Source organism: Schistocerca piceifrons, chromosome 5, assembly GCF_021461385.2.
Source record: "Schistocerca piceifrons isolate TAMUIC-IGC-003096 chromosome 5, iqSchPice1.1, whole genome shotgun sequence".
NCBI classification, from domain to species: Eukaryota; Metazoa; Arthropoda; class Insecta; order Orthoptera; family Acrididae; genus Schistocerca; species Schistocerca piceifrons.
Window position 1 is genome coordinate 255,375,211 of NC_060142.1, and position 24,572 is coordinate 255,399,782.

General features: G+C 41.2%; 1 protein-coding gene across 1 annotated transcript in view; it reads right to left on the reverse strand.

Annotated features, from left to right (window-relative positions):
- The window catches only part of LOC124799301 (ejaculatory bulb-specific protein 3-like), a 38,633-nt gene extending 19,193 nt beyond the window's left edge, over nucleotides 1–19,440 (reverse strand). The window contains exons 1-2 of the mRNA XM_047262888.1: nucleotides 19,311–19,440; nucleotides 13,526–13,661 (exon numbers count right to left, since the gene is read on the reverse strand). Coding sequence (XP_047118844.1) covers nucleotides 13,526–13,661; nucleotides 19,311–19,376 — 202 coding nt within the window. The 5' untranslated portion in view covers nucleotides 19,377–19,440. The remainder of the gene's footprint in view (nucleotides 1–13,525; nucleotides 13,662–19,310) is intronic.
- Nucleotides 19,441–24,572: the final 5,132 nt, after the last annotated feature.

Sequence of the window (24,572 nt, forward strand, 5' to 3'; positions counted from 1 at the left end):
TTTTTCGATATCCTCCATCAGTCTTGTCTGGAATGGATCCCATATCGCCCAGCAATACTCCATACTCTTACATCATCTATGCCATCGTTCCAGTTTAAGTGATTCGTAATTGTAATTCGTAGCTAGTTCAATTGGCGGCTTTGGATTTGTGTGATTTATCGTATAACCGAAATTTAACGGATTCCTTTTAGTATTCATTGAATGATCTCACACATTTTATTATTTAGGGTCAATTGCTTCTAATCACAGCTCACAGATATCTTTCAATCATCATACGAACATTAAAATGTCATCTTGAGATAACTGATCGTAAAACAACTACAATCGCTTTCTAGAGGAAAGGCATGAGGACCAGATATTATGCGAAAGAAATTGCTCCCCTTATATCAGCGATTCATCGTAGGTCGCTGGAGAAACGAAAGATATCTAGAGATTGAAAAAAAGCTCAGATGATTCACTTTTTTAAGAAGGGTTGTAGAGTTACGGAAGTCGGTCGAAGCTCATGTATTAGGACATTATTATAGAAAGAAAATCTCCTCTATATAATGGTACATGGATTCCACAAACAGAGATCTAGTGAAACTCAGTTCCTTCTGGCCCTACATGAGATCCACAGCGCTGTAAACATCGGCGTTCAGGTTTATACCGTGTATCTCGACTACAGTAAGGAATCTGACACTGTCCTGTTTAGAGAAAAATATAGGAGATTAGTGAGTATTGGACTAGATTTCAAACTGATTTTAAGACTTATTTGGAGACAGAACTCAACACATCGCCTTTAACGGAACACAATCGACAGATGTAAATGTAATTTCTGGAGTACTCCAATGAAGCGCGATACTACTGTTATTGTTTAAAATGTATATAAATGGTCTTATAGGAGGCGTCGTAAGCTCTATAAGACATTTCGCTGTTGGTGCGAGTTTCTATAAGATCAGGGGCGCCAGAAGACAGTATCGACTTGCAAAATGACCTGCAGAAAACTTATGAATGGTGCTGTCAGTTGACCCAGAACGTAAATTAATACACACTGCGCTTACACAGGAAAAGAAATCCAGTATTGTACAGTTACACTATTGATGACAAACTGCGGGAAACAGCTGTTGTTGTGGTCTTCAGTCCTCAGACTGGTTTGATGCAGCTCTCCATGCAACTCTATCCTGTACAAGCTCCTTCATCTACCAGTACCTACTGCCACCTATATCCTTCTGAATCTGTTTAGTGTATTCAACTCTTGAACTCCATCTACGATTTTTACCCTCCACGCTGCCCTCCAATGCTAAATTTGAGATCCCTTGATGCCTCAGAACATGTCCTACCAACCGAACCCTTCTTCTAGTCAAGTTGTGCCACAAACTTCTCTTCTCCCAAATCATTCAATACCTCCTCATTAGTTACGTGATCTACCCACCTAATCTTCAATATTCTTCTGTAGTATCACATTTTGATAACTTCTATTTTGTTCTTGTCTAAACTATTTATCGTCCATGTTTCACTTCCATACATGGCTACACTCCATACAAATACTTTCAGAAACGACTTCCTGACACTCAAATCTATACTCGATGTTACCAAATTTCTCTTCTTCAGAAGCGCTTTCCTTGCCATTGCCAGTCTACATTTTATATCCTCTCTACTTCCACCATCATCAGTTATTTTGCTCCGCAAATAGCAAAACTCCTTTACTACTTAAAGTGTCTCATTTTCCAATCTAACTCCCTCAGCATCACCCGACTTAATTCGACTACATTCCATTATCCTCGTTTTGCTTTTGTTGATGTTCATCTTATATCCTCCTTTCAAGACACTGTCCATTCCGTTCAACTGCTCTTCCAAGTTCTTTGCTGTCTCTGACAGAATTACAATGTCATCGGCGGACCTCAAGGTTTTTATTTCTTCTCCATGGATTTTAATACCTACTACAAATTTTTCTTTTATTTCATTTACTGCTTGCTCAATATATAGATTGGATAACATCGGGGAGAGGCTACAACCCTGTCTCACTCCCTTCCCAACCACTGCTTCCTTTTCATGCCCCTCGACCCTCATAACTGCCATTTGGTTTTTGTACAAATTGTAAATAGCCTTTCGCTCCCTGCATTTTACCCCAGCCACCTTTAGAATTTGAAAGAGAGTGTTCCAGTCAACATTGTCAAAAGCTGTCTCTAAGTATATAAATGCTAGAAACGTGGGTTGCCTTTCCATGATCTTTCTTCTAAGATAAGTCGTAAGGTCAGTATTGCCTCACGCGTTCCAATATTTCTACGGAATCCAAACTGATCTTCCCTGAGGCCGGCTTTTACCAGTTTTTCCATTCGTCTATAAAGAATTGGTGTTAGTATTTTTCAGATTATTAAACTGATAGTTCGGTAATTTTCACATCTATCAACACCTGCTATCTTTGGGATTGGAATTATTATATTCCTCGTGAAGTCTGATGGTATTTCGCTTGTCTCGTACATCTTGCTCACCAGATGGTAGCGTTTTTTCAGGACTGGCTCTCCCAAGGCCGTCAGTAGTTCTAATGGAATGTTGTTGTCATTCCCGGGGCCTTGTTTCGACTCAGGCCTTTCAGAGCTCTATCAAACTCTTCAAGCAGTATCGTATCTCCCATTTCATCTTCATCAACATCCTCTTCCATTTCCACAATATTGCCCTCAAGTACATCGCCCTTGTATAGACCCTCTATATACTCCTTCCACCTCAGTAACTACAGCAAAATATCTAAGAGTATATATCCAGAGCGACATTAAGTGGAATGACCATAAAAAATAGTAGGAAAAGCATAAGTCAGACTCACGTTCACAGGAAGAATCTTAAGAAAGATTAATTCGTCACGGGCTCATATAGTCGGTGCGAGAGCGAAAAAGGAAATGCTCAACAAACTCCAGTGGCAGATGCTATAAGAGAGGCGTTGTGTATCATGGAGACGTTTACTGTTGAAATTTCCCGCTCGCACCTCGTGAAATGATCACAACGAGAAACTTCGAGAAACTGGAGCTAATACAGAGGCTAACCCACACAGGGAAGGGGGTAAGGGGGAAATCCGTTTGTCGTACCAGAATTACCCAACGCTACACACCATCATGTGGTTTGCGGGGCAATGATGTAGATGTAGAAGTAAGATAAATTTAGGGACAAAGAATTACAACTACTTCCAGCATATGCAATACAATAATTTCCAAATCAGTTAAGGAAACACCACTGAACAGATTTTCTGCAAAGGACAAAAATAATTACATCGAATCCTATACTCGAATCCTATCATCAGCTCCTACGAACTGAAATCGGGACTCATGTGGCCAGGCCACGGTTTTCCAGTCGTCTAGGGTGGAGCCGATATGCTCAGGAGCCCAGGAGAGGCGCTGTGGGTGATGTGCCGTTAGGAAAGGTACCCGCGTCGGTCGTCCGCTGCCATAGCACATTAACGCCAGATATCACCGCACTGTCCCAAAGGATACGTTCGTTGTACGTCTCATATTGTTTTCTGTGGTTGTTTCATTCTTTCTTGTCTGTTAGCATTGACAACTCGACACAAACGCCGCTTCTCTCGACTGTTAACTGAAGGTCGTCGGCCACTGCGTTGTCCGTGGTTCTGAATTTCCTAAGGATTTCCTAAATAATGTGACCTGTGTATCTAACCCCAACTACCATTCCGCGTTCAAAGTCTTTTAATTCATTCGTACGGTCATGATCACATAAGAAACCTTTGCACATGAATTACCTGAGAACAACTGACAGCTCCGCCAACGCACTGCCTTTCATACGTTGTGTATACGATACTACCAACATCCGTACATGTGCATATCACTAACCCGTGACCTTCTCACTCTTACCACCTCAGAATAAGACCTCAAAGATATTTGTTTTGCAAATTTTTTGTCCCTCAGTAATAATGTTTGATTCGCTTGTGCCAGCGTACGTTACGGGGTGGCAAGTGTTGACAACACTGATTTCCTCCTGTGCCATATTCAGATGGCACATTAGAAGAGATACTGTCAGTGCTGACCTGTATGAACCGAGTTTCTCTGCCTGAGCATCCTGGCGAATTCCTAAGGTGTGAACACGACAGAGAAATAAATTTCGTTAATCGTTTCTGAGCGTGCAGCGTGTTCCTGGAAGCGTCTCTTACTGCAGACTGTGGAGCATTTGTCTGATACTCTCACGCTGACTTCAAGACATAGCTAAAAGACGAGCATCTCTTCTTTGAATCTAATAATCCAACCCGGCAACGGTTGCATATTGGCAAACAATAAGATCGAAGGAGGAATTTGAAATCAATGTGTTTCATATATTGTTACTATCCTTTCTTTTAATGACCTACATTTATTAACCTCATTTAACGATTTCAGACCTCTCAAATTGTTCAGCAATTAGTGTAACAGGAACATCGAGCAGTTTTTATAAAACTATAGGCACTTTATATATGTCTTGCGTCATTGAGAGGATATTGATACAGGCAATGGCTTGTATCTTAGGACACCAGTCAATAGTTCATACAGCAAGGGCACTCTTTGAAATAATTTATTACCTAAAAATATTTTCTTTTCCTCAACAGCAACGAGGTACAACGTCCAACTTAAAAAAAACGTTTGAAACTTTAATCTTTAGCTTTCACCCCTAAGAAAAGTTGTTAAATGTGAAATACCATCCTCGAAACACTTTAGATATTCTTTAAAGTTCTTTTTTGATTACAGTTCATCACATGATTAAATATTAATAATATACATCGAATGTCATGCCGAGGTGCACCACACACTGGAAATTACAATAGGGTAATAGAGCGGCCTCACCCCATGTCAGGGTACAAACGCGCAGATGGCACGACATGCACCAGAAATAAACCTCAGGACCCAGCCTCCCCCCTGCCCCCTCTGTAGATACATCAGGAAAAGCCCCAACGCGCTGCGACAAAAGTTAAAAACAAATGATAATAAACACTAGCGCGACCGCTGTAAACGTAGGAAAAGATGTAAGGAAACTTCATTCAATTTTTTTTCGATTATTTAATAGACTCTCTCTTTAGTTCTCATAGGGAGAAGACGTATTTTTGTGAGAAGTGTCTTGTAGACATTGCATTATGTGAATAATAATTTTTATGAAAATATGAAGTGTGAGGATTCTTATTAGTACAAAACCACCAAAGTTTTTATTTCCTTCCGCGCGTTATCCTAATGTGATATCACTGTAGCTGCCTGCATCTGAAAGGAAGTCAGATAAAAATCAGCATTGTATTCACAGTCATAAATGAGAAGTACTTACGACAGAAGAATCTCAACGGCGTAGACAACGCAAAATCACACTACTACTGACTTACAGTTTACAAGAGTTGTAAATTAAGACCGAAAGATAATCTATTCGATTCAATTCATTCACTTAAAAATTTATAAAAATCAAATTTGGTACGATTTTAATTAATTTGTAATATATATATATATATATATATATATATATATATATATATATATATATTATAGCAATACGCCGTCTTCAGGCCACGTGTGGCCTACCGGGACCATCCGACCGCCGTGTCATCCTCATGGAGGATGCGGATAGGAGGGGTGTGGGGTCAGCACACCACTCTCCAGGTCGTTATGATCGTATTCTTCACCGAAGCTGCTACTGTTCGATCGAGTAGCTCCTCAATTGGCATCACGAGGCTGAGTGCACCCCGAAAAATGGCAACCGCGCATGGCACCCTGGATGGTCACCCATCCAAGTGCCGACCACACCCGACAGCGCTTAACTTCGGTGATCTCACGGGAACCGATGTATCCACTGCGGCAAGGCCGTTGCCTATATTTGCATCACCCCCCCCTCACGCCGTCACGCCGGCGACAAAAAGCCGAACGAGGACAGCTAGTGCACTACAACATATATAGCAAAGCTCTCTTAAGCAGTGAACAGGTTAAATAAAGACAAACCATTCGCCCCAGCTCTAGTAACTTATATTAACTTCAGATTAAAGAGCCACCGAATGTTAACTCGCCTCGCGATGCTATGATGCTAGTTAAACCAAACATTTTCGAGTGATGTGCCCACCTAAATCCGGAATTGCTACCACCCAAAGATAAAAAATTATTAGTGTCTTAAGTGTAGAACAAATATCACCAAAATGTTAATAAATGCAGATGCAGCCTTCAAATTACCATCCACAACCCAAGGTATACAAATGATCACATAAGAGATTTTCAAGAACATCAATTGCCCTCGTGGAAATTTTATAGCACTGTTTTAAATATAATTTAAAAGAGGCAAGCATCATTTAAGCATCTTATAAAATCTTTACACGACATATTCATATTGACTCCTTAGATGCATGATTATCAAATCTTTGTCATAAATGAAAGTCCTTATCTCATGTAGCTTGGCCACAGGTCTGGACTGATTAATATGGAAAGTCCTCCCAGTACATTGTTACCCACTTTACTATCTTCATTGCTTATGGGATGAATTTTGGAAACGTAGTATAGCTGAAGTTACCTTTCTAAATTCTTCTTTGTTTTCTGCGTAACGTAAGTTTAATTCACAATATCAAAATACCACAACCATAGCTATTGATAGAAATTAGAGTGTTACATCATTACACATTAAGCTAAACAGCTGATCTGAGACCCATGATTTGTGGGGTATCTTTGGTATTCGTACCTTCTGACCTCCCACTATTGATAACATTTATAATAATTAACCCTCCTGAGCTCAGAATGATGAACCGTTGTCAGCCTTCCAAACTGATAATTTTCCAAGCAATTGCATAAAATACACTTAGATAATCAGAAATAATAGTACTGGAAATTAGGTGAATAGCCAACCAGATGAAATATACATACATTACATTAGTATTTTTGCTCATAACTCAGGTGAACATATCACAATATTGGTACATCAGCTGATAGTGAAAATATGGGGAAAGGAAGAGATGACAGACCAGTGAAACATGGCCATTATATGCCCGATTCATAAGAACAGGGACAAAGCAAACTGTGAAAATTATCGCGTTATTGCTTTAGTCAGCGTAGTGTACAAAATATCAGCCAAAGTCATTGCTATGACACTTGCACCAATTACGGAAGAAATATTCGAAGACTGCCAGTGCGGTTTTCGACGGGGCAGATCAGCAACTGACCAGATCATAATTATCAAGTAAATAATGGAAAAGTGTTATGAATATAGACTTTTTTAGACTTTTTTGTAGACTTCAAACAGGCCTATAATAGTGTTAAAAGGATAAAGCTATATGACACTTTAATGGAGACTGAATTGCCAAGTAAACTTATCAGACTGGTACAAATGACCCTCATCAGCACAAAATGCCATGTAAAAGTAAAAGGAAAATTTCCAAATAATTTGAGGTCAACCAAGGGTTAAGACAGGGAGATGTATTTTCGACGCTACTCTTCAACATAGTGTTGGAGAGAGTGATGTGAAGGGTGGAGATTGATAACCGAGGTGGCACTCTGTTTACCGTATGCACCAAAATCTAGCTTAAGCTGGTGATGTGTGTGTGTGTGTGTGTGTGTGCTGTCTAGAAGTTTGAAAGAAATGGAAGAAGGATTTGGCAGACTGGAAAAGGAGGCAGAGTTGTTGGGACTTAGAGCAAACAACACAAAAACACGGTATCTCTTAGCCTCCAGGAAAAATGCTGTTGTCAAAGAGAAATATGTTAAGTTGAACAGAGGCAATTATGAGAGATGTGAGAAGTTCCAACACCTGGGAGTGTTTGTTACGGAGGATAGCAGAATAAGAGAAGAAATAAAATCTAGGATTGCTGCAGGAAATAGAGCTTACTGTGCCCTGATTATGATCCTTCAGTCACGTAGCCTTAGCAGACAATCGAAGGTGACTGTCTATCGAACAGTCATAAGACCGGTGGTAATGTATGGCTCAGAAACATGGACAATGACTGTAACAGAAGAAGTGCTCTTGAGAAGATGGGAGCGGGGCATTGGAGCATAAAGAGAAAGAAGGAATTGGAAGAACTGTATAGGAATCCTGACATGGTGACTGAAATTACGTGTAACAGATTGAGACGTCTGAGCAATGTAGAGCGAATGTCGGGAGGATCGAGCTGTCAAAAAGTTCTACACAGGAAATCCAGGTGGCAAAAGGAACAAAGGGATACCCCGGAAACGATGGATGGAGGATGCGGAAAATGGTTTGAGAAAGATTGGAGTCAGGAGATGGAGGAAACGAGCAGCTGTGATCACCAGAGAGGCCAAGGCCCTAAATGGGCTGTAGCGCCAAGGAGGAAGAAAGTAAGTACAAGCCACGCCACTTTCCTCAATTTCAAACAAAGTATGGGAAACTCAGAAAGAGCTCTTAAAGCAGTAAAATATGATTGTACACTAACACGTTAAGGCGTACTGTGAGAACAATGTTTTCTGTTGTTACAGTTTCCTCAAGGACGTGCGTTAGACGTTGCAGCATACGACGTACAATTTTGTTATGACCTTTCAGGAAGTCAGTTAATTGGAGTTGGAATTTCTATGTTTCAGTTTGACTGATCAGCTACAAACGATTGTCCTAGATTGTAACATTTTAAATGAAAATCAAATAAACGGGGTAGACGCACGAAAAGCAGAAATCTAGTTGCAGTACATTTGATTTATCTATATTTTCACATAATTTCTTTTGTTCTGGAGCACAGCTAAATTGATTACAGTCTCACTCTCCATATAAGAATTAAAAGGAAAACAAAATGTGCGCATTACAAAAATGAAAATCTTAGGATCGCTATTCTGATTGTTCGCGGTACATATGTACTTCTCAGTGGTGTTGGAAACAGTTGCTGCTCCTAATGTGTGGAGGTATTCCCAGCCAAACCTTTCCTTGCTATCACAATTACCTGGTCCTCCTGTCTCATGTTACTAGTTAATGCCTTAATGTTACTTGACCTAAACATGGACATGGTTTCACAATACGTTTTACGTGGAATTCTGATGCCAACTTCTCCAGCAGCATAATACTTTTTATTTATGGGTCCACGGTTACTGTACTCCTCTTAATGTTTGCTATTTTCCTGAGTAGGATGTCCTTTTATTCTCAAACAAACCCTTTGCTTCAGTTTTTCAGCAGTTAACTAATTTCGCTCTCCGAGGCGTTACCAAGCAAAATCACATTTTAAAGCATGTTATACTCCTTACCTCAATATGAAAGAAGAAACAAATAATAGCATTCCATATGTCTTGATAGTTCACTAGTTTCGTTAACGTATTTCAATCTTTCGTTCATGCTGGCAACAGTGACAAAACCCGCAAGAGGGATGCGACTTTTCTCAATTCACATGTTCGGTAGCTGTGCCCGACCTACCGTGGCTGCATGATACCTGTATTAGGGTTGCCATCATATGCTGCTTTTCACCCAGTCTGATGCGCAGAACATAGCATGCTGTAAGCAAAACAATTTTTAGCGGTTGAACAGTCAGCCGCGTAACACTCGTCTCACAAGATTTCCTCCAAGCGTGACCCACGTTTGACGTCACACGTCATATCGAAGACGGAAAGAGCTGTCTATTGACATTCTTGATCGTGTGTTTCACGACACGTGAGGCGAACATACGTTGAAAACAATAACATTCGCCTCAGGGAGATCTGGAAGCTACACTTTTCGTTTACTGAATGGTAAGTTAACCCCAAAGTTACGTTGTTTATGAATGTGTAAACTTCTGCATTCATGTGGACTGCATAAGGGAGAAATTAAAGTGCTTTCAAAAATTTATTCGGATACCTACTAAAAAAGTTGTACTACTTTTTTCCTAATACGTCTTCTATCAACACGCAGTCTGAAAACTACTTGTCGATTTACAAGCAAAACAAAGCCGAAGCCAGGCAGCAATGAAGCCACTTACCGTACGGTATACAATCAAAATTGTTCATTAAGGTTTGTCAACAACGTAAATTTATCTTTAAGAACTCTGAAAACTAGTTTCAGGGCTTAGTTTGTAATTAAAAAGGATGGACAGCCATTCTAGCAGACGAATTAAAGCGGCAGCACATCTAATTTATGTTGTGTGAACAAATACTGTTCCAAAACATCAGTACATTGGGGATCTCCTGAAACGCTTCAATGTTGGTACAATTTGCTGTAGTAAGATAACGAAATACCTGATTTTGACTTTTAAAGATGTATTTCAATTAAAGAGATTCTTGTCTGGCAAAGAAGTGACCTAAAGGAACTAGCTCGTAAATTTTCTTTTAAAGTTTATAAATGGCTGAAGCTTTTAATTCTTTTGCAAATGCGTCAGTCTTTACTATGCCTCTTAATTTGAGTGGTAGTTTGTTTTACCAGACTACCAATGTATTTTCAATATTTACTCCCATTTGCTTGTTTTACGAATAATTTGTAATTTATTTACAGTGACAGCTCCTTTCTGAGAGAGCACTCTTATATGTAAGTAATATCGAATATTACAAGACATACTTATATTAAAATAATAAACAAGTTACAGCAACTTTTAGAAACGGAAAAAATTGTAGTTATTAATATGTGAGCCACACGATTTTACAATCTGAACCACTACGCCACAATGGGATTATACACTCATCCTCATAAATTAAGGATCATTGTAGAATGTGGTGCCACAGAACGTAGCACTACACAAAACTAGCGCTAATAGCAAATGCACATAGCGAACACACATGACGCGGATCTGTAAGTCCACGGTATTGGTGATAATTTGAGAAAACCGTCCCGAAAAACATGTGCTACAAAACGCCACTGTTTCCTGCGCATGTACCCCGACATAATAATATGGGATATGATCACCATGCACACGTACACAGGCCGCACAACGGATTGGCATACTCTGGATCAGGTGATCGAGCAGCTGTGCCTGTCGGAGCTCCTGAAGTGTCGTAGGGGTTTGAAGACGTGCAGCGATATGTCGACCGAGAGCATTCCAGACGTGCTCGATGGGGTTTAGGTCTGCAGAACAGGCAGGCCACTCCATTCGCCTGATATCTTCTGTTTCAAGGTACTCCTCCACGATGGCAGCTACTGGGGGGGGGGGGGGGCTTATCTTCCATCAGGTGGAAGATAGGACCCACTACACCCCTGAAAAGGCGGACATACTGGTGCAAAATGACGTCCCGATACACCTGACCTTTTACAGCTCCTCTGTCAAAGACAGGCAGGGGTGTACGTGCGCCAATCATAGTCCCAGCCCACACCTTCAAACCACGTCCTCCATACAGGTACCTATCAAGGACATTAAGGGGTTGGCATCTCGTTCCTGGTTCACGTCAGATGAAAACCCGGCGAGAATCACTATTCAGACTACACCTGGACTCGTCCGTGAACATAACCTGCGACCACAGTTCCAATGACCATGTACTGAGTTCTTGACACCATGCTTTACGGGCTCTCCAGTGACCAGAGGCAGTGGAATGCGTCTTGCAGGTCTCCGGGCGAATAAACTATGTTCAGTCGTCTGTAGACTGTGTCTGGAGACAACTGTTCTAGAGGCTGCGGTAAGGTCCCGAGCAAGGCTACCTGCAGTACTCCGTGGCCGTCTACGGGCACTGATGGTGAGATATCGATCTTCTTGTGATGTAGGCTCTGGACGTCCCGTACTGTAGCGCCTGTGCACGTTTCCTGTCTGCTGGAATCCTTGCTATAGTCTTGAGATCACACGTTGTGGCACATGGAGGGCTCGTGCTACGACCTGGTGTGTTTGACCAGCCTCCAGTCACCCTAGCATTCTACCCCTCATAACGTCATCAATGTGTGTTCTGTGGGACATTATCAACGCACAGTTACCTTTAGCACGTCTGAAAACGTCTGCACACTTACTCGCTGCACCGTACTCTAACATGCACCAACACACCTTTGCGTAAGTGGACTGCTGCCAGCGCCACCGTGCGACGACTGCAGGTCAGATGCACCGCATGGTCATACCCCGAGGTGATTTAAGCCCGTAAACCACCCACCAGAGCGTTGTTTCATCATGTATCAGCTTTAACCTTAATTTATGAGCATGAGTGTAGAAGTTCTACCTCTGTGTTATAACTTAGACCTCATAAAATCTTTAACTGCTGATAAGTCATTATTTGACATTTAATTACAATAATATTTACGATAAATCGTTACAAGAACGTCGTGTTTTTATAACTCTTCCATATTTTTTGTGGCGTCAAAGCGATGTCAGGTGTGCAGGGAGTCTTGTTAAATGAGTGTTACCACAGTCAGTCATCCGCAGAAGCTGTTCTATACTGCTGTTACAGAGTTCCTTGATGTTTATTGCCTCCACTGTCTGATTCACATGTGTTAGTAAAATAATACACAATACTATTCTAAACTCGTTTCCATCGATAATCTTGTACTGAAGTGGATGGAATAGCATGTATGCCTTGTATTAATTACGATATAGTAAAAACAGTCATTTAATGCAGTTATCATCCTTAAATGTCTTACGGTTAAGCCTTGACATATAATTTATGAACAATATAGCACATGCAGTAACGTGTAAAGTTACTTAAAGAGCCATCAGCTATATTGAGAAAGTGATATTGTAGTATGTCGTGCATCGTAATCCTATCTGGTGAGTTTCTTACATAATAAAATTTGATTATCTGATTGTTGAGGGTCACTAGTTAGACCTGAACATTGTATACGGGTGAGATTTCTTTTGTCATAGAAATTCTGACTAAAAATGCGACTAACTGTAAATAAGACAGACGGTGTGGACTGCTATATACATATTTCGTTCGCATGATGTTCAAAGCACGCATACTATAGGATGTAGTTTCATAACGCCCACAGGGAAGAAATTAGCTACTTTCAAAATAGTGAAATAAAGTATTAATTCAAAATGAAAGAGCAGCCTACGCAGGAAAACGATTTCTTGTAAGAAATTTTCTACATCAGTTTGCCTAAATGCCACCACGACAGCTCCACAGCAGCAACACTTTTACTTTCACGTGAAATTGTACTTCAAAACTGCATGAAATACTCTTCTTATCAGCCTGACCCCTTCTCTAAACCCGCGCAGTCTAATGTGCCTTGTCACGGTCCGAGCAGCTCTCTCCATCGAGGATTCGAGTCCTCCCTCGGGCATGAGTGTGTGTTGTCCTTAGCGTTAAGTTAGTTTAAGTTAGATTAAGTAGTGTGTAAGCTTAGGGACCGATGACCACAGCAGTTTCGTCCCATAAGATCTCACCACAAATTTCCAAATTTCCTTCTTTGATTTTCGCTTTTACTACTTTACTTTAGGTGACATACCATATTTACTATTCGATTCGTCTCTAAATGGGCTCAGAAAACAGTTCCTCCTTTTTTTAATACGTGTTAGTTTTCCCGAAGTCAAATTTTTTTTATTGAATGTGAATGAAACATTCATTATGTTTTAGGTTACGTGACAAGGAATCGTCCAGGATTTACGAATTTAGCTACCGTCAATATTCGAATGTTAGAATAGTTTCACAACAGACACTTAATCCTAATAATTTTATCAAAAAGCATCATCGTTCTATTATAATATGTGATCTATTTAAACGAAGTATTGTATGTAGGGGAAGATGTACCCTACCCCTTAACGCCTCGGTAGCAGCAGTGCAAAGTGTCTCCTCTCCTTGCAACAGACACCGGAATGTGACATGCATCCGTTCTTCATCAGGCAGCAGCGTTTTGATGTTGAGTCCGCTGAAAATATCCGGATACTTATCCTGCAAAATAGAATTTACCATTAGGGATGTGAAGCCCCATCTGCTTAAAGTAAAGAAATCTTTTTGTTGTCTTCCAAGAAATTTTGCTAGTAACACTGTCGCCCACTCTTCCAACCCACGTTCTGGTTTCAGAATCATTTGGCCACTTTTCTTGAATATTTCACTTGCGATAGGAGTGCATCTGCTACTTAACCATTACTATTAATGCTGCACGCTTCGAGGTACGCATTTCAGGTGCAAAATTCAGTAACATTCTCCTAGCGACCCCTCAGATTCTATTTTCTGAAAAACGTTTAGTTCAGAAACTTGGCCTTCTTTCTTCATGGCTAGAACAACTAAGATTTATGACACATACTTTCAGTGGTGATAAATTTCTTTCAGTTAGGATGACAAGTCGCGCTAACTTTTTCTCTGTACATCTGATCGTCTCTCGAGATACTACATCGACTTCACTGCATATCAAATTCGTACCAGTTTAGCTTCAGGGAAGGTGACATCTCCAGGGGGCCAGTTTTGACGCTGCGCTTCATAATCGAAGCAAGTTTTAAGAAAAACCAAGCCACCTTCACACGATTTATCGATCTAGAAAAAGAGGTCAGTGAAGAAAAGTAGTGCGGAATGCGGGAAATTCTCTGGAAAATCGGTGTACGCTGTAGGGAAAGATCGGAAATATATGATGTGAGTGATAAGCATCAAAGTTAGGGACTACGCAGTAGACGAAGTCAAGGAATTCCGCTAGCTTGGAATTGAAATAACGCATTATGGACCGAGAAAGGAGGACTCAAAAAGTCGAGCAGCGCAGCCAAAGTAAACGTTCTGGCCGAGATAAGTTTGCTACACTAAACATTGGACTTAATGTGAGGAAGAAAATTCTGACGATGTCCGTTTCTAGCTTAGCATAATGTGGCAATGAATCGTGGATTGTGGGCGAACTGGAGAAGAACGTAAAACATCTGTGTAGTACGGGATGCAGGAAAGGCTGCAACTGAGAAGCAGTAAGTGAACATTTCCAAAGGGCTTCACGCATAAATCTCACCCGTTACAACAGATGCTACGGTAGTGGAACATAGAGCAGTGTTGACCAGTAGTGCTGATCTGTCGCTGCTAATTAGCGAGAGGGCGTAATCTCGTTGACTTAGCACCTGTATGAAATATAATTACGAGGTATTAAACAATATACTCTAGAGCCACATATATGGGCCAAGAGACCAGTCGCGTTACGAATTTCTCTTAGACGTGTTGTATCTATTTAACTTGAATGTGAAGCTAAAACAATTGCCGGATTGTTGCCGAGATGGAAATAGTCAAAGATGACACGAAGGTTTTAGAATTAAAATACTAAAATTAATGCTGTAGATAGTCTCGGATAAGGTTTTAGGTAGGACATATTACGTGTCACTTGTGATGAAACTGTGTCACAGCTCGATGTCATGTGCCACTAACAGTCGGAATATGAAATAGAGAATTGGGACTTCGTAATAATGCCTCGTCACAAGTGGTTTTGCATATGTAGGTGAAGTGACTTAAAGACATAAGCGAAGTATTGAGAGCAAGTTTCTCAGTTCGGGAGGACGGTATAGAGTTAACTGTCTCCAGTAAATACTGAAGATATCAGTTTTTATTACTGAATATAACTGCACCACAACGCACTAGCCATTCTCTTAACAGCACGCAAAGAACCTTGTTTTTAGTCAATAAGCGCTACATCAGCAAGGACATGGAGTACTTATTAATATATATGTTGCCTTGACAGTAACGTATTTTAATGAAAATAACTCCATCTTCTGTCTGGAGTATGGGACTACGGCTGGTCAATATCCAATAAAACAATACCAATCGCAATTCTTTGGGTTTTATTTGTAGGCTACCAGTTTCGACAATGCATTACGTCATCTTCAGGCCTGCTTCGTGTTACAAAATAGAGCAGCACTTTTTATTGGTCTCGTAACGATTATTATGGGCACGCGTGCATCTTGGACAACTGTGAGCAAATGTCAAAGCATCCACTCAAACTGAGTTTCTGACAGTTGTCCAAGCAGTACGCGTGCCCGTAACAATCGTTACGAGACTAGTTGAAAGTGGTGCCCTATTTTGTATCATGAAAGTTACTCGACTGAAGCATGCCTGAAGTTGAAGTAATGCATCGTCGAAACTGGTAGCTTAAAAATGAAACCTAAACAACGGCGATTGGTATAGTGTTATTGGATACCGTTTATCCAAACAGTGACGTGTCCACTAGAGCAATTCGACGGTGGTTTCAGTAAAAGCCGTGGGTTACTGCTATGGAAAACTGATGACCGATCGCTGAGGTAGCTCTCAAGCTAACATTGACGCTCCTTACACACGTTGCTGATACAATACCCCGGACCCCCATCGACAAGCAGACAGGTATAATCGGGGAAGGCGCTCCTTTGAGGGAAAAATCGGTGATGTCGTCTTTATTAAAGCTTTTTCCGCACGTAATGACCAGGATATTCAGGGCAAGATGAGGCTGCATTATCTAGGCCCCTGTCTTATCATACTTAGCCCGGTTAACCTGGAGGAAATATTTTGTTCGTACCATTAATGCTTTAGCTGTTTATTATTCTTTGTAGTTTTGAACCTATATGGTGTTAAATATGTACCTTCTGCAGCGAATTATGGGACTGTAGCAATGAAGATTTTCCGAATCGTATACATACACATTCCCGTCTAAAGAATCTAGGCGCCCCTATTTAATGAGGAATTGGCTACCAGATGTCACGAGTGGCGATCCCGCCTGTATAAAAGGAGGCAAAGGGTACTGTGTGGCCACCAGAGAAGCAGCAACAACAGAATGAGTTGGTCGGGAGAGGTCAGTGACTACGAGCGCCAGTTAGTCATGGGATGTCACCTGAGTAACATGTTCATCAGGAGCACTTCAAACTTTCTAAGGTGCCCAATGATTAATGATGTGACTGAATTGAGACAAGGTACTCATCGTGCACTGACCGACAGGGATCGTAGAATATTGCAGAGAGTGGTTGTAAAACGACGCACGACTTGTCGGGAGAAGTCGTCGTGAATTCCAAGGTGCTACTATTAGACCAACCATCGCAAAGACTGTGTGGGGAATTTATCTATACCACAAAAATCCGTTACAGTTGCCAGTAATTTCTTAATTTAAGCCACGACCTGTTTAGAAACACAAAGCTTCCTTTTCAGGAGCTTCGAAATAATTATGGGAACATGAATATTTGGCGGTCACGCCAGTCATAGGGTATAACACCCGCATCGAGAAAACGTATGGGAGCGTACGAAGAGCAACCTCAGTGGTCGCCTGGACAGCACGACACCCAAGTGAATACTGTATATAGGAACTTAACAGGAATGGTTTACAATGATCCTGCATCTCCTAGTAAGCCACACATTTCTGGAGTCATTTCTAAGCAATGCATGAAGCAGCGCAAAGAGCGGCGTCAGTGCACAGTGGAAGACAGGAATCGAGTGATTTTGAGTGATTAATCACAGTATACCGTGTGCAATACGATGGAAGGGTTTGGGCCTGGCGAATAACTGAACAAAATTCTACCTGCCACCCTGAGTAATGCCAGCAGTGAACTGTAGAGGATGCGGTTTTATCGTATGAGGGTGTTTTCCGTGTAAGGGTGTGATTCCCTTATTACGCTTAAAAAAACGACAACTGAGGAAGGGCATGAACACATTTGTGCATTGTATTGTGTACAGCAGAGGAAGAGTGCGAAGAAGATGACTGTATGAGGATGACAATGCACGCAGTCATAAGCCAGCAGCTGTGACGTGAATGTTGTGGACAACAACATTCCTGAAATGGACTGGCCTGGACAGATTCCAGAATCCAGCGGAAACCTTTTGGATGAGTTAAATCAACAACTCCAGACACCAGCGTCCAACAACTCTGTCTTATCTGGTTTCAGTCCTTGAGGAAGAATGGTCTGCCATTCCTCCACAGACATTCAGATATTTCACTCAAAGTGACCTCGGCTGTCATAAAGGCGAAAAGTGGACACAACCTATTTTAATGTGCGCCACTAGATGTCTGGGTACCATTGACCAGATAGTGTATACACGATCTGAACTACGCTAGTACTGTACGTACCTTAGTGATATGAAATGGGAACTGCTAAATACGATTCGTAAAAGCAATTTGTGAAAAATGAGCTATGTTCATTTAAATAAATCACCACAATGACGGAGTTTTCATTCTCTGATACGTAAAAAATCACCATAAATGAAATAACTAGTAATAGGTCATTTAGCCCGCCCGGTTAGCCGTGCTGTCTAACGCACTGCTTTTCGGGCGGAAAGGCGTGCCTGTCCCCTGCGCGAATACACCCGACGCGTTAGTGTGGAAGTCCGGTGTGCCGGCCAGCCTTTGGATGCTTTTTAAGGCGGTTTTCCATCTGCCTTGGCGAATGCGGGCTGGTTCCCCTTATTCCATCTCAGTTACACTGTGTCGGCGATTGCTGCGCAAGCACTTCCCCCACGTGTGTGTATACCATAATAATTACTCTGCCACTCAAACGTTGGCGTCACACTCGTCTGGTATGAGACTTCCCGGGGGGGCCGGTAGGGGGGGGGGGGGGGGTCCACTGGGGCCGAACCGCACAATCACCCTGGGTTCGGTGTGGGGCGGCGGTGTGGGACGAAGCCTCTCTGTCGTTTCTAGGTCCCAGTTGCATACAATACAATAGGTCATTTACCACATTCCTGTTGGTACTTATAAACGCCTCAATTAGGACTAACAAAAGATATTTGAGTCCAGATATAATACTTATAAAATGATATTCGTGATGTATGGACGGGCTTATGTCATAAAGTATTTTATACGACGTTATTTTAAACAACATTTTGTAACAAATCTATGAAGTTGAATGAGGGTAAATGGATAATTATTAATATATATTACTTAACGTATGTTAATTTTTAATATAATTAAGTAAACTATAATAATTAACATATTAATAACGTAGTTTTTAAATTCTTAACAGAATAGCCACAAATAATTCATCAGAACAGTGCATTTACCACTCTTTATTAAATTATCATATGTCAAAACTTATTATACAGGGTGGTCCATTGATCGTGACCGGGCCAAATATCTCACGAAATAAGAGTCAAACGAAATAACTATAAATAACGGAACTTGTCTAGCTGTAAGGGGGAAACCAGATGGCGCTATGATTGGCCCGATATATGGCGTTGCCATAGGTCAAACGGATATCAACTGCGTTTGTTTTTAAATAGGAACCCCAATTTTTTATTACATATTCTTGTAGTAGGCACAGAAATATGAGTGTATTAGTTGGACCACTTTTTTCGCTTTGTGACAGATGGCGCTGTAATAGTCACAAACGTATAAGTACTTATCACTATCAATGGACGACCTTGTATAAATGGAGGCGAATCGTCATGTGTAGGACATAAATTTTAATGTTACTGAATAAAAATACGTTTAAATTCTTACTAGGCAAACTGAAGATGGGTTCTCGATAAAAGCGAGTCACATGAGAATTAACCTCCACTAATGCAGCATGTAAGGAAAAACATATTTGTAACAATGAAAATGTGTGGTAACAGAATGTGCTCTCCAATAAAATTATTAAGCCACTAATAAACTATTGCGAAGTTTCTAAAGCAGCTCACATTTACCTGTGCTTTCGCAACCACGATAAGTGGCAGGAGCAGCATCGCAACTGTGAAGACCACTTGAGCCATTGTAGCAATAGTCTATATATTAAGCAGTCTATTACTGCGTTTGTAGCAATGCTGGAGGCCCTTTTCTGAGGTCTGCTTCTGTTTCGTCGCTTTCCTGGAGGTCGCAGACTTATATTAGGCACGTCCCTCACTCGCGGGTCATCCGATAACCGCAGTACCAGCACTGGTTTCCTGCTCAGTATCAATAACTCCACTCGGTCGTTTGCGTAATCGCAGATGGCACGATTCAAGGCACGTGACAGTACACACTCTGCGTCTAATTAACGGTGATAACTCATTAATATTGTAAACATTGAGGTCATTATCTACAAAGATTCTTGTTTGTATGATTGCTGAACGTGTCTGAAGGACAGAGAAACCACGTGTGGGTGGATATCGCAGACTTCCCACCCTGTCCAGCAGGATATGCGGTGAGCTGTGACAGGTGTGCTGCCAGATTACAACACTGGCGCAGGCACAAGTGTTTCGCAGCACGCCGTCCAGCTCACATCTCTGAAAACACAAGGTCTACGTGTTCCTATGTGGAGACAACAGCGTCGTCATCTACGATGTTAGTCGACGTGGGACTTCCATGTGGCTGCCTACGCTTTCCCAGTGTATCTCCTGATAATATTGTCCTCGGGTCTGCAGCTGGATCATGAAGTCCTTTTGACACAATACAGCGTGTCCGTAAAGTCCCTTTACAACATCAAAATTTTTTAAAAAAGGCTGTTGTTGAAATACTTTAACAAAATATTTTTATCGTAATCACGGTTTTCTAAGGTTTATATATATACTAATATTTTGTGTTTCAGATACTCTGCTGATGGAAGGAACTGAACATCTATAAAATGGCAACTCCTCAAGTGAAAGTACGCTGTGTGTCTTGGTTTATTGAGACAAAGTCGGATGTTCAGACTCAACGAAACTGCAGAACGAAGAATGGAAGAGGTTAACCATCACGCCCTTCAATCCATGCGTGGCACAAAAAATTTATGGAGACAGGGACAGCGTTGGATAAAGGGAGGAGGGGGCGACCAAGAAGATCCGAGGAAAACATCGATCGCGTTTTAAACGTCTTCATTCGTTCACCTACGAAGTCCATCCGCACTGCTGCCAGACAGTTGCAACTACCGCGTCCAGCTGTGTAAAGGCCCTCCACAAGAACTTACGATTGTACGTTTACAAAGTTCAACTGTTACAAACACTTCAGCCAAATGACAAGCCAAAACGGCCAGAGTTGGCACTCAACGTGCTGGAACGCCTTTCGGAGGATGAAGCATTCCTCAAGCGAGTTTGTGCCAGTGACGAGGCAACTTTTCATGTTTCTGGGACAATAACAGGCACAATGAGAGAATCTGGGGATCTCAACACCCCCCCCCCCCCCCGCCATGTGACAAGGGAGCTTCACGGGATAGTCCAAAAGTGAATGTGTGGTGTGGGATCATGTTCAAACGAAAATTTGGTCCATTTTAGTTCAACGAGTCATCAGTTACTGCAGATGTTTAACTTAACCATCTGACCGAATATGTACAGTCGTGCTCAAAAGTATCCGAACGACCTGAATTGCGTTTCACCTGATTCGCACGCAACCCGCATAACGCAGCTGTCTAGCAGGTCCTCTAATCGCTCCTTGGTACAGTCGTTTGAGTATTGAAAATGGTTCCACCAAGTCACCACTAGAAAACTCGGCTCTGTATCGCAGTAACTCAAGATGTAAAGTAATACCACGATACTACAAATATCAGGGAACACCTTAACACAGATAAGACTGTCCTTAAGGCTTGTAAGCTCACATTTATTGCAATAAAAGACGTACCTGAAATGTTACGACTCTCATTATTACGTCAGATAGGTAATACACGTAGTGAGTTCGTCGTATTCATGATTTCCTCTTCAAAGTAACATACCGTACTTGTTATTTAACACAAAATGACGTTAAAAATTAAGTTATTCACGAGCAGCTAGTTGAGAATATGTATGAACTTCAAATGACACGACGAACCGTCTCGTTCTGCATATGGATTCAAACCCAGGTCATGCAGACTGACGGAAACCAACAGTCATTCCTGACTAGGCATACAGAGAGTGATATACCTGGATTTTATACGGTATCAGTTAGCAAATATCGGCTTTAAATTACATAACGTAAACATTTTTAACGAACGCGAATTCCTACCCAGCATCTATTGTCCCTGTTAACGAACTACGAGAGATGTTAAATATTGCTTGTTCACAAGTAACTTACTTGAAATGCCGTGATGTAAAGCTTTGTGTTGGACAGGGATTCGAACCCAGAACCTAATCGGATTGTTATCGAAGCACAATCAACTGTGACATATCGGATTTTCTCGGCAGTAGCTAGATGTTTTAACTGAAATGACGAGACGAAACATTAATTTTTTCCTTCCCAGGACTCCAACCCGGAACCTATCGCTGTTATTTATTAGAGAAAACGAACGTTAAATATGGGTTTGTGACATCAGCAGCGACATGTGAGCATGTTTGAACTAGAAATAATATGACGAAGAGTTCAATGCTGACTGGGAATCGAACCCCACACATAGCGTTATTGACTACACACAAAGAGACGTCAGCTACAGAATTTCTCTCGACCAGCAGCTCGGAATAACATCCATGACCTTAGAGTGATCTCTCAAATAGTTCTGTGTCTCACTGGGAGTCAAAAACGTCAGATATCGTTAAAGGTTGACAACGAATGAAAATGCATTAGAAATCAAAATTATTATCCATCAGCAGATAGGTGTTCTCATGCTAGAGCTTGATAATACATAATGAAAACCTTAGTGCCGGGCCAGCATTCGAACCCATTCAGGCGCAATATGTGAAGTTGTTGAGGAATCTGCAGTTTTGAACAAACAACAAATTGTAGTCGAGCTGTATTGTCACGAACTGATCAAATTCCGCGTTAAGGGCGGTCTGAGTTGCATTCCAAGCTCATAACCAGTTTTATCGACATACAGAAGCTCAAATAAAGATGGAATAAGGGTCCTGTGACCCTACATAGCGTTTGTTTCGTCACTATAAATAAATAACTAGTATAAGAAAGGATACTGGTGCCAGAGTTCCCACATTTCGCCACTCCCGACTTTATTGTGGTGCAACCTGACGACTACATGGTAGAGAAGGAATATCATGTTTAATGTTAATTTCAGACCACAGTGCCATTATACCTTCTTCACTAGGCGTAGCCAGAAGAGGATAGAATCCGTCTCTCCCTATTAAAAATCGTGGGCAGAAGTTGGAATCGAACCGAGACCATCATCACAGGAACCTATCATGAAACCAACAGACCACCAAATCATCTACTGTATGACTCATTTTTCTTTCATAACACCGTTGCGGCACATTCGATGAGAATTCTGACACACAGGCGCCCTGTAGTGGTTAGCAGCATGTTCAGTACATTCATTTACTTGGTTGACCAAATTGCCATGAACTACCTGCCTCGGCTACCCAGTGCATACATTCGACTCTATTTTCTAATCACCGAAGTAAAATCATATAACTGCCAGCTACACAGAACTGCCAACAGTGTAGGATGCAGAAATTTAAAGAGGAAGTCTCCCTTTCCATTTGAGCTACTCTATTGCGCTATATGTTTGTTGAAAACGTCGTGCAGTGCGAAAGAAAAGCTGTAACTGTCTGTCTCTCAGAAGTCTACATCCGGCCATATGCATTATCTCACAGCACTGTGGAACGTGGAAGTCCTGGAGGAACAGTTGTGGACTTCTGGAGGTGCTGTCGATAGATGACAGCTAGTAGCGACACGGTAACTGTCACGCACCGTCGATAACATGTTGCGAGTTCCATTTGATTCGTTGCTACATTTTTTACAACGCAATTCTGCTGTCTGCTGAAGTTACCAATTTAATGGAACTTTGAACATAATTACCTTCACTTCTCAGTACAAAATAGCCACATGTGGAAAAAGGGCTAACTTCTGCGACATTTTGTTCTTTTCATGTTTAATAGACGGCCAGGCAGCAGATGCATCTCGAAGCTTTTGTATTATGTATGGGAAGAGTGCATTGTGCCAAAATAGTCAGAAAAGTATTTTCTACATTAGCTGTCGTCTGGTAGTGGCATTTTATTCTTCTTCAAACCTTGTTTGACAGCTTTAACTCAGAACAAGTTTTCTACATGCATGTAATCAGTAAACTACATGTGCAATGTCAGACTGTTATAGATCACATCAGAGCATTCGCATATATCGTTGATGATTAATTTCTATCTCATGTTTAGTATTGTTTAAACAACACTAAAAGAAACGTTACGAGTTTTATAACAAGTTTCAGCTAGAAATAGCGAATACCCTGTTCAAGAATCACAGGAGGAGGAGCTATACTTGGAAAACGACGGGTGATACGGGAAGATTTCAGTTAGATTACACAATGTTCAGACTGAGATTCCGAAATCAGGTTCCCAAAAATGGCCATCACAGAAGCTGGGAAGGAAAACGTACTAAGGTACAAAGAATGTAACTGGAAGAAAACATGGGTAACAGAGGTAATACATCAATTGATCGATGAAAGGGGGAAGTAAAACAATGTTCCGGGAAGTTCAGGAATACTGAAATACAAGTCGCTGAGGAATGAAATAAATAGGAAATGCAGGGAAGCTAGGACGAAACGGTTGCAGGAGAAATGTGAAGACATCGAGAAAGAAATGATGGTTGGAAGAACAGACTCAGCATACAGTAAAGTCGAAACAACCTACGGCGACATTAAAAGCAAGTGTGATAACATTAAGAGTGTAAAGGGAATTCCACTGTTAAATGCAGAGGAGAGAGTGGATAAGTGGAAAGAATACATTGAAAGGCTCTATGAATGGGAAGATTTGTCTGATGTGATAGAAGAACAAAGATGGGTCGTTTTAGAATAGATGGTGTATCCAGTATTATAATCAGAATTTAAAAGATCTTTAAAAGACTTAAAATCAAATAAGGCAGAAGGGGTAGATAACATTCAACCAGTATTCATAAAATCATTGGGGGAGGTGGCAACAAAACGACTATTCACGTTGGTGTGTAGAATGTGTGAGTCTGGCGACGTACCATTTGACTTTCGGAAAAGCATCATCCACACAATTCCGAAGACGGCAAGAGCTGACAAGTGCGAGAATTATCGCACAATCAGCTTAACAGCTCATGCATCGAAGCTGCTTACAAGAATAATATACAGAAGAATGGAAAAG